Here is a 10,962-nt window from a genome sequence, read left to right as displayed (position 1 = left end):
AGGACCCGACTGAAATGATTGGAGGTCGAGCTGCTGGCAGAGATACTGTCGACTGGTCAGTTGCTACTGTGGGCAGAGAGTACAGAGCGTAAACAGAAGAGCCAATGTGGCTGTGAGCTCTGGGGAGGCAGCACCAGAATGATGCCCTAGTAAAATGTCAGCCGGATAAGCCCAAGCAACAGATTTCCAGCCTATTGTCTTGCTTGTGATAGCCAACATTTTTAAAATCCCAACCATTGCTTTGAAAGTAGACAGGAGACATTAAAACAAATATCTCGCTTAACTCACACTTTATAGCAGCCTTCGTGCAGCTGGCAGAAGTCCAATGCCATAAAAAGCGTCTGACCTTCAGCAAAATAAGCCAGATAACATAAATAATTTGACCTTAGCAAGTATTAATAATGGTCATTAGGTTGAGACAATGTGTCGCACTTATCAACGGAAACTATCTATTGAGAAGCCATTTTTGAGCTGCTATAAACTACACAGTGCAGTCTTATAAAGAGCAATTTATAGTTGTCTTCTCACCCTTACCGCCACTGTTCACACTTGTCAGGCGGGCACAAGTTTTTTTAGCTCATAATTATGTGCAAAAAAAATGAACAGTACCCCCAGTACCCCATGAAAAAGTTCTGTTGAATAAATTTTAACGAGGACAATTAAAGATGGTCACCTTAAGACTGTCATAATCCTGTTTTAAATCAAAGTGAAATTGATTAAAGTTTTGAAGTCTGAATAGAATGCAATATCAGTCTTTGTTTCGATTCTTGAAAGATAAATATAGCATTAAGCGTCTCTTTGGTAACAAAGGTCGACACTGTTTTAATTATTATTGAACAGAAACTAAAACATTTCCATTACAACCTTCAGCAATCAGAGACATTACAACAAATAAAAAATGAAATAATAATAAGAATAAAAAAAACACAGAGCATTTCCTCCTTAAAATAGTGTTATTAAATGAACATTTATGAAAAGATAAAAACAATAAACACTGTTCTATTCGACCTCGATCTATTCGAGTCCAACTTTGACAGGCACTACCATCTAGTGGTTAGTAAGTAGTATTACATGATATATTTATTTTATGTAATCAGCCTTCCGACGATTTGACTGTTTATAAATAAAATAAAAAGTCAAATTAATAAATAAACGAACAAATGCGGTGTCTTTCTCCAATTTCTAAAATGTTAAAATGTATTTTAACGTTTGCTCCAATTGTGACGTCACGTCATTTCCTCTGTGGCGCATGCGCAGAGGGCGGGGACTTCAGTGTGTTTTGGTTGAGATAAGGACCTAATGGCAGCTACAACTGGTCCCAGAAGAAACTGATAATTCCTATCCGAGGTAAAAGACTGCAAACTGTTAAACTTGCAACAGCGATTCTAATAATGTTTAAATATTGACACCCATCGACAGATCAAGCAAGCGACACAAACACTGTTAGCTTGTAGCTAAATAGTTAGCTTCATGAACCTAAACATCGATTTCTTATTTCGTTGTTTTTTTTAAACTCAAATTATTGAATTAGCCTTCATTTAGTATAATTCGTCAGCTAACACATGTTTCACTTTTTTTAAATGTATTATTAAACAGAACCGCAGCAAAGTCTCTTAAGTTCTACTGTGTGTTTATTATTTATTTAGCATCACAGAGAAGTTTGAATGTGTTGATCCACTTTATTTTGATGACATCAAGAAGTTCACATGTTTGTCTGGAGTCACAGGAAAAAAATACACAAAAATACTCACTTAAAGCCCAATCCATTGATGCCCCAGAATCCATGTAGAATTTGAAATAGAACCATCAATGCATATTTCTTAAATATTTGTTTTTATCAAAGTGTGTTCCTGTTATAAAAATAAATTATCCATTTGTCACAATTTTAAATTGTCCCCCCCAAAACCCTACTTCAATTGTTTGTATAAACGCTCAACAAAGAACAGTAATAATTATTGAAACCACTCAAGTAATTTGTCAATTGTTTTTATTTTTTATTTAACTAATGTTGCACAAATAATCGAGTTTCAAAAGCATTTGTTTTTTTTAAGACAACTACTGCTGCATAATATGCCTTTACTTATGTCCACAGATGGAAAATGTGTAGATTAAAAGTAATAACATTTTGTTAGTGTAATATGAGGCACTTTCTCAAATAAATTAAACCGATTCATTCCATCTCATGTCTTTTAAAGTTGGGGTAACAACAACACACTGCTCAAGAGTTTGAGTTTGGATGTATTTTACAGTAATTACCCATATCTTACTAAATACACACAGACTATTGTTTTATTTATTTTGATAACTTGATCTTTCTCATGAATGCATATAAAGTTGACCCACGATTTCAGCATTTAGTCACTCGCTTAATTTGTTGATCAATCTATAATAATTTGTACAACACTAAAGCCTGTAATGCTTAGAGTAACAACAATAAAATCACCTTATCGGATCAGTCGTAGCGTCCACATTTAAAGAGGATTACAATACAAATTAAAATATTGTTCCCAACTATGCTTGTCTGGTAATTGTTACAAAGTTGTCTTTGTCAAGATAAACAGAATTAGAACTATTTAATTAAAATGCTGTCTTATATAACCAGTTTCTTCATGTAGTAAAATTGAACAATAATATATTTCAACTTTCAGTTGCTACTATAATACAGGAAAAACTGCTCTTGAAAATAATACATTATTTCAGTAAAAAAAAACAAAGAAATTGTGTCTGCAACTGTTATGACAAAATTTTTTTAAAAGGTGCAACTTTTCCCCCTGGATTATGTGTGTCAAAAAACAAACTAATGATTTTTATTTCCTATATGGACATTTCGATTAGTGCTCCCTGTGTTTCCTCTCACACTGGAACAAACGTTTGCCTGAGGCGCCCGTCTGCTCTTCGGAAAGGGGGGAAACTGTTTATGCAAATGTGCGGCAAAGATTAATAATGTATTAAATGTCAAACCCTGTACAGGACTTTTTTCGATTTTCTGATTTGTTTTCCAACTTTTCGTGACAGTCACCTTGAAGCTGACTACCAGCGCACGCAGTTATGGGGAACACGAGCAGCGAGAGGGCTGCCATGGGCCAGGGGGAGAAGGCTCAGCGTAGAGACAGCAGGGGCACCAAGGAGGGCGAGAGGCCAAAAATCCTGATGGATAGCCCAGAGGACACGGATATTTATCACAGCGAGGACATGAAAGTAAGTGACCTTGAGAAGTTGTTTGTTTTGTTTTTTTCCAGTCGGATGATTTTAATTGAAGATCTGCAGTTTATGTTTGCTTATTTTTTTTTGCTTTGTTTTAAAATTTAGGCTCCGTTGGAGAAAGAAGAGTTCCTCGCATGGCAGCAGGACTTGGAAGCGGAGGATAAAGGACCCACTTTGGATCGGCCGACGGTCTTCCGATGGACCGGCGATGGTAAGGAGGTCTTCCTGTCGGGATCCTTCAACAACTGGTCCAACAAGATTCCTTTGATTAGAAGGTGAGTTTCCCCTTATATACCTGTTACTTATTCAGACCGTACAGGGGTTCGAGTTAAGAGGAAACTCATTTTTCATTATATTAGATTGACTTTCAGTTGTCTTGCCCTGACATGGGATAGAGTTACTGTTTCCGCAGGCGCAAAGTGTCCGTTACGATGATTCTTATTCTATTCTATTCTATTAGTTCTTCCCTTCCTTTCCTCTCCTCTCCTTTCCTTTCATGACGTATCTTAACTTGTGTGAGATGAATAGGTTTTTCCTCTAGGGACATGCTTTTTTTATTGTCTTTTATTTTTAATGTGTTTTCACCGTCTCAGCCAGAACACTTTTGTGGCCATTGTCGACCTACCCGAGGGTGAGCATCAGTACAAGTTTTATGTCGATGGCCAATGGACTCATGATCCCGCTGAGGTAAGATCGTAACAGCACTTATGAAATACAACACTTGCACAGAGTCTAGACTCTCTTTTTTAGAGTTTCTGTCTAGACTCTCTTTTGATAAAACATGTCAAATTCTTTTTCTTTTTTTTTGTCTGTGATGTTCAATTGTTTCTTTTCATCAGCCTGTGGTAACCAGCCAAATGGGAACACTCAATAACATCATTCAGGTGAAGAAAACTGACTTTGAGGTCTTTGATGCGCTAATGGTGGATTCACAGAAGTGCTCTGACATGTCAGGTAATTACTGACATCTTCTCTTTTGCTTGTTCAAACTCTGAAAATGCAAAAGAAAAGCTCAAGGATTAATAGTATTTCTCATACGGCGTTCATCATCAGATCTCTCCAGCTCTCCTCCGGGACCCTACCATCAAGACGCATACGTTTCAAAGCCAGAAGAGAAGTTTAAATCACCTCCAATTCTTCCCCCACACCTGCTACAAGTGATCCTCAACAAAGACACTGGCATTTCGGTAAGTAGCCTCATTTTAATTCAATTCAAATGTATTTAAAGGGTTACATCATAGCAAAGTTATCTCAAGACACTATCAAAAATAAAAACAGATCCCAGCAAATTAACAACGAGTGAACCCCTAGTGTGACAGTAATGAAGGGAAACTTATTTTTTGGAAGGCAGAAACCTAGAGCAGAACCAGACTCGGTGTTGATAACTGTAATACAGTATTGAAGTTATGTTAGCTGAATAATTTCTTCTGGCTTTACTGACAAATACAGTTGAGTGTAATCAGCATAACGGTGAAAGTTTATAGAGTGTCTTCTGATCAAGTTGCCTTATGAATAGGTTTGGACCAAGAACAGAACCTTGTCGGACACCACAGCTGACCTTAGTGTTTTTCGATAAGAGTTGGTTGACATGTGCATAATGATTCCCTTTGAGAGATAAGATTTGAACCAGTTTAAAGCAGTTCCACTAATGGCGATTTGGTTTTCAAGTCTTTTTAATCGTGGGCCAAACATTTTATTGTCCTACATGTAATACTAAATCAAATCAAAATAATCTAATACCTTTATAAAGAAAGGGAACTTACGCTGAAGCTCTTTCTACCAAAGAGAGTGACAAATACTTCAAATGGTTTGTGGCTCCAGGTGGTAACCAGGAACACCACCAGCAATTATTTATTCTTCTGCCCATTTGACATTTTTTTAAAGACAAATACTAAACCAAAACATGATAACGGTGTTTATAAGTTTTCCTGTGTAGTAATTAGCCTTTTTTTTTGTAGTGTGACCCTGCACTGCTTCCTGAACCAAACCACGTTATGCTGAACCACCTTTACGCCCTCTCTATCAAGGTAAGCCTAATTTATATACCATCATCATGATTTTTATCTTTTGTGTGTGTTTTTCATCCTTTTTTGTAAAGCGTCTCTGTGTGTCCCAAAAAGTGCTAAATAATTCTGATCATTATATAAACAATTTGCCAAAGCAGACCTCCAGAGGGATCAATAAAGTTTATCTATCCATCTATCTTCTATTAGGCTTATTTGCAAATGTCAGATTTCAATTTATGATATGAAATTAAATGAAGCTTTATAGCAAAATAATAACATTTTATCAGGAACACTGGACCTTGAGGAAACCCTGGAGACTTTACTACTTTGATCAAGGAACTGCTTACTAAAAAACAAAAACACAATTGAGTAGTTTCTGTCATAATAGTTTTCTAAAATCCTTAATAACATAGTTTCAATTACAAAATGCTGTAGATTATATTTACCCAGCATCCTTTTCAAACAGAGCAACAATTAACTTGCTGTGTAATTACTTGTCTTTGTCTATTAAAAGTCTCACAACGCATTGTGGCCCTAATGTTTCTGTTGTGTTCACCTTGATAAATCGAGGAAGATCAACTCGTCTCCAACAGGTTCTCGCTGCCAAGTCTTTCTCCGCATTTGCATCTAAAAACACACGCGGGTCTATTTTTACCACCACTTGGCGTCGACCTTGTCTCTTGTCTCCAAATCTCATTGAGAATGCTTGACGGCCCATTCCTGTGCCATCCCTCTCCTTCGAGCCGCTTCACAATAAAAGCCTCTCGGTGGTGAAAAGTAGCCGTAATCATTCAAGAGGACATTTATAATCCAAGTGGGACACTGATGCCCGTCCACTTATGTCTAGTGTAGTAACGTTTTATTTCCAGATCCCTTTCTAATTATGTCGCCGGGCCGTAATTCAACTTCAGCGGATATTGTCTCTCGTCTCTGTCACAGGATGGAGTGATGGTGCTGAGTGCGACGCATCGCTACAAGAAGAAGTATGTCACCACCTTGCTGTACAAGCCCATCTGAAGACTTCTCTGTGTGGAAGAAAACATTCTTTACTATTGTTTTGAAGAGCTTATCATTGCACATGACACGGAGATGCTCAAGCTGCTGAGAGCGATCTGTTCATTTCACCATGAAGGACTCAAAAGTGGACAGGTTTTTAGATTGATTGTTCAATTTCGGTGATCATAGTTCACCGTCTTCACTTCTTGATCTACTAAATGATAGAGTCAGCAGTAGTTTTGAGTCCTTTAGTTTTGTCACTGAATTTTTGTAGGCTTGAATGTTTGATAACGATGCGATTTATTTGTAAATATAATGTCAAATCAGACAAGAACTGAAAGTGTTCATTTATTTATTTTCCGTAGGCTAGACGACAATCAAAGGTTGTTTAAAAAAATGCACTCCAGTAGTTTTTCACTGATGTTAAACAATTGTTAATATATTCAGTTTATCGTATTTATATCGTTTTATTTCTTATGTTAATGTTTTTGAACTGCAGCGAGAACACGCTCTAAAATACAAATCATTTTTCTGATGTCATATCAGGACTTGACGTGTTTGATGAGCGTCACTTTTGCATATGAAGGGATCACACTTTAATATTGATTTATTAAAATCACTTCAGTATTCACGCCTCAGACACTTGTTCATACAAGACAAACACTAAATAGAAGCGAGCTCATATCACTACAGGATACATAGTTTAGACTTCATTATGGCGTTTCTTTCAACCAGTCTGTTTTCTGTTGTCTTTTATTAACAATGAGGAAATCCATTGTAACATGCTGTTGACTATCTGACCTGTATTGTATGTTCTTATTTACAAATATTTATAATAAACACGACAGTCTCAAACCTTCTTTTTGTATTTCATTTTTTTTTTCCAGTCCTCTGAGTCAAACAGGATGTTGAAAGAATGTCCTACCTGAGTTAATACTTAACATCAGCTTTTCTGTTCGTGGGATTTTCCATCTCTTCAAACACCTGGTTTGTTCCCGAATACATATCCGTCGGTGTATTTAATGTCTAAATATACCTGTTTTATTTTTGTAACACCAGGCACATGAGTGATATCACAGTCTGTCTATTTGCTCTCGAGTTAAATATTATTGTCCTCAAGAACATTTGCGGATGTTTGTGTTTCCACTTGTTTGAGGACCTTTTTTTTCTCATCTATTTCTTGCCACTTAAAATAAATAGAAAATGTCAAATATTAAAAGAAATTAACTACGTAATTTAATTATTTAGTTCTTTAGTTCTTAAGTGATTAATTTTTTAATAAAACAAATGAAAACAACGAATAAATGGGTTTTCTAAATGTATTATAAAATAAATTATAAAATCCTTACTTTATTGAACATTATTTCATTATATATATATACAGTTTGTACCGGTATATATACAAATATTACTGACTTAAGAGCAAGACAAAACAAACAAATTATTAAAATATATAATTGACCTTGTTTTGCTGTGGTAAACCTTTTTACATGATTAGTTATATATTTAGATTAGTTATAGTTTTTCTCTGACCTCACAAGGACCACATAAATACAGTTAAAAGCCAGTCTCTGTACTATTTTCATTTGTTTTGAAAACATCACATCATTTTTTTTACCGATGGTGCCAACTACTGATCACTAAACAATATGACACTGCTTCATGAAGCTCATCACTATTATATAATAGTGATGGGCTGATGAAGCTTCATGAAGCACTTTCATTATTTTTAGAGTCCACTAGAGGGAGGTCTCTGCACTATTTTCCTTTTTTTTTTTTAAACAACCGCTGTAATGAAACGTCACATGATTCTAAAAATTATTGCGCCACCTACTGACCTCTAAAACACATGACACTGCTTCATGAAGCTTCATTAGCCCATCACTAATATAGGAGCTGGCCCCTAATGAAATTAGTAATATGGACGGACGGACGGACGGATGGATCCCTCTGGAGATCTCCTTCGGGAAATTTGGTTTCCAGTTCACAGCAGACAATAGAAGGTACAGCAAGTTTCATAAATACAAGGACAAAGTGCAAAGGATGACAAAGTGCAAGTATCAATGTGAGAACTAAGTACTAACTAAATAATGAATCATAAAATTCAGAAGAAATAAAGAGAGGTCAAGTGTGTAAACGTTTCCTTTGTCAAAAAACTGCTGGTATGAATAAGAAATATCTTCTTCACATTTTCACCCTGAATTTTCTTTTTTACTTCAGCTCTTTAGGGGTCTCCAGTACATCAAATATTTGTACACACACATCCGTGGGTTCATTGAGTTCATAGTGTGAGAATTGGAAACCTTTCTTACACATGTTGTTCGGATGTTTTATTAAGTTTAAACTGGGCGTGTGACCAAGAGTGCTCTCCACAGCTGACGGCTGATTCCAAGGTCCCAGAATTCTGTATAAAAAGTGATGCTTCTATCGAGAAAGTATTCCTGAGCGGATTTAGCATTTCAGTGGAAGCATGAGAAGCCTCCAGGCTCTGGTTGTCGTGGCTGCGAGCCTCGCCATGGGTGAGTACTCCCGTGGCAGGGGGGTCAATAGAACGACTTTGACAATCCTCTCCTCCTTCAGTCAAGTCCTTGGACTACCACGCTCTGAACCAGTTCAGAGACATGATCGTCTGCGTGAATCCGACCAGCTGGCCCATCCTCGACTACGCTGACTACGGCTGCTACTGTGGACTGGGAGGAACCGGTGAAGCCGTGGATGAGCTGGACAAGTAAAGCCTCTATTATTCAGCAACTCATCGATCAGTCTGATTTTATTCCCGTCCTCAGGTGCTGCCAGGTTCACGACCAGTGTTACACTGACGCTATGCAGCACGACGAGTGCTGGCCCTTCTTTGACAACCCGTACACCGAGTATTACGCCTTCCAATGTGACGAAGAAAACAACAAGGTCACATGTGATAGAGGTCGGTGCGACATTATTCAACTTCCTGCCGTATTTAGACGGCAATTGAACATAATTTGAATATTTCTGGCAACTTAAAATCATATCATCAACCACAGATCTTGCTGAGTTCTCTGCTTTGCAGATCAGATTCTAAATCTTTACTTAAATATTATTTAGAAAATCTAACGATCAACATCTCATCCACAGCCAACAACAAGAACTGCGAGCACATCATCTGCGAGTGTGACCGCAAAGCTGCCGAGTGTTTTGGCAGAGCGACATGGAATCCAGAGCACGAGCATCTTCCCAGTGACCAGTGTGAATAAACATCACGCACATGTCCCAAAACTGAATCTAAATAAATCGTATTGTTCCATTTCTTGCTCCTTCATCGGCTAATGATGCCTTGCCTTCATTTTTTTTAAATTATTTGTAATTAAAGAAACACATTAGGTCCAAATTACGGTGTAAAACAAATTATGGTTACACATTTTCTTTCTTATATCTATTGAAAAGCAGATATTAAAAAGTATGGTTGACGTGAGTAAAAACGCCTTTTTCGCCCTCCATAATCCTTAAATGGAAAAATTTTGGGACGACCAGAACTCTTCTTAGACCTGGCCGTCCAGCCAAACTGAGCCATCATGGGAGAAGAGCCTTGGTAAAGAAAAACACAAAGATCACTCACGGCTGAGCTCCAGAGATGCAGTGGGGAGATGGGAGAAAGTTCCTGAAAGTCAGCTATCACTAGAGGCCTCCAGCAATCGGGGCTTTATAGCAGAGCCTCTCCTCAGTGTAAGACATATGAAAGCCTGCATAGAGTTTGTCAAAAAACACTTGGAGGACCCCCAGACTATGAGAAATAAGATTCTCTGGTCTGATGAGACCGAGATTGAACTCGTTGGCCTCAATTCTAAGAGGTATTTGTGGAGAAAACCAGGCACTGCTCATCACCTGCTCAATACTATCCCAACAGTGAAGCATGGTGGTGGCAGCTTCATGCTATGAGGGTGATTTTCAGCTGCAGGGACGAGGACGTGTTAGGTTTAACGATGCTGAACCCAAGAGCAGACAGAGGCGATGTTCCAGGGAATACAAAAAGGGGTTTATTGAACAGGAGGGGAGCAGGTCGTGGATGAGGAAGCCGGAGGGAGAGCGAGGTCGGCGAGCTGGAGTGAGTGATCCGGGTTACAGCAGGCAGAGGAACAAAAGTTAGGTGAGGTCCAAAAAACAACAAGAGACTAGAGTACGAGAGCGAGGTAGCAAATAAACTGAGCCAGGCACGTATAGTTACCACAGTTGTGCGTAGTACGATCTGGCGCCGACGGAGAGAGCTGACGGAGACTGGCTTAAGGCGAGAGACATGGAAGGTGGGTTGTACGCGCATGGCTGGAGGCAGCTTGAGTGTGACAGCTGAGGGGTTGACGATGGAAACAATGGGGAAGGGACCAACAAAACGAGGGGTTAGCTTCTTGGAGCCAGTCTTTAAGGGGAGATCCTTGGAGGACAGCCACACCTGTTGGCCCACCCGATAGGCAGGAGCGGGAGCCCGGTGGCGGTCGGCAATGCGCCGGTTATGCTCGGCGGAGCGCAGCAGAGCGGAGCGTGCGACCCTCCACATCTTGCGGCAACGGCGGAGATGGTGTTGAACCGAGGGGACGGAGATGTCCTCCTCCTCGGCGGGAAACAAGGGTGGCTGGTACCCCAGGGAATACTCGAATGGGGACATGCCGGTGGCCGCGCAGGACATGGAATTGTGGGCATACTCAATCCAAGAGAGATGGTCGCTCCATGCAGAGGGGTTGCGCACAGCCACACAACGAAGTGCGGTCCCTAGGTCCCGGTTAGTTCT

At 38.9% G+C, this 10,962-nt stretch overlaps 2 protein-coding genes and 1 long non-coding RNA gene across 3 annotated transcripts in view; all 3 read left to right on the top strand.

Annotated features, from left to right (window-relative positions):
• The window catches only part of LOC148079696 (uncharacterized), a 251,374-nt gene that overhangs the window by 93,012 nt on the left and 147,400 nt on the right, over positions 1-10,962 (top strand). The window lies entirely within an intron of this gene.
• On the top strand, positions 1,264-7,065 carry prkab1a (protein kinase, AMP-activated, beta 1 non-catalytic subunit, a). Its single transcript, XM_087791359.1, has 8 exons — positions 1,264-1,347; positions 3,016-3,198; positions 3,310-3,479; positions 3,798-3,891; positions 4,044-4,158; positions 4,258-4,391; positions 5,163-5,231; positions 6,150-7,065. Exons 2-8 carry the CDS (start codon positions 3,049-3,051, stop codon positions 6,225-6,227), a joined length of 810 nt encoding a protein of 269 aa, XP_087647485.1. The 5' UTR covers positions 1,264-1,347; positions 3,016-3,048; the 3' UTR covers positions 6,228-7,065.
• LOC148079699 (phospholipase A2, minor isoenzyme-like) lies at positions 8,647-9,486 on the top strand. Its single transcript, XM_087792528.1, has 4 exons — positions 8,647-8,725; positions 8,787-8,934; positions 8,993-9,129; positions 9,318-9,486. The coding sequence occupies exons 1-4, from the start codon at positions 8,677-8,679 to the stop codon at positions 9,434-9,436; spliced, it is 453 nt and encodes a 150-aa protein (XP_087648654.1). The 5' UTR covers positions 8,647-8,676; the 3' UTR covers positions 9,437-9,486.

The sequence above is a fragment of the Callionymus lyra genome, chromosome 5, assembly GCF_982586985.1.
Source record: "Callionymus lyra chromosome 5, fCalLyr1.hap1.1, whole genome shotgun sequence".
In the NCBI taxonomy this organism is placed as follows: domain Eukaryota; kingdom Metazoa; phylum Chordata; class Actinopteri; order Syngnathiformes; family Callionymidae; genus Callionymus; species Callionymus lyra.
The sequence above is the reverse complement of the archived record's forward strand: the minus strand, read 5'-3'. Positions and strand labels throughout refer to the sequence as shown.

Coding starts and splice junctions, on each gene's coding strand:
- LOC148079699 (XM_087792528.1), top strand. CDS start 8,677: ATGAGAAGCCTCCAGGCTCTGGTTGTCGTGGCTGCGAGCCTCGCCATG. Junction 8,726..8,786: donor GGCTGCGAGCCTCGCCATGG/GTGAGTACTCCC, acceptor CTCCTCCTTCAG/TCAAGTCCTTGGACTACCAC. Junction 9,130..9,317: donor CAAGGTCACATGTGATAGAG/GTCGGTGCGACA, acceptor TCTCATCCACAG/CCAACAACAAGAACTGCGAG.
- prkab1a (XM_087791359.1), top strand. CDS start 3,049: ATGGGGAACACGAGCAGCGAGAGGGCTGCCATGGGCCAGGGGGAGAAG. Junction 3,199..3,309: donor ATCACAGCGAGGACATGAAA/GTAAGTGACCTT, acceptor TTTAAAATTTAG/GCTCCGTTGGAGAAAGAAGA. Junction 3,892..4,043: donor GGACTCATGATCCCGCTGAG/GTAAGATCGTAA, acceptor TCTTTTCATCAG/CCTGTGGTAACCAGCCAAAT.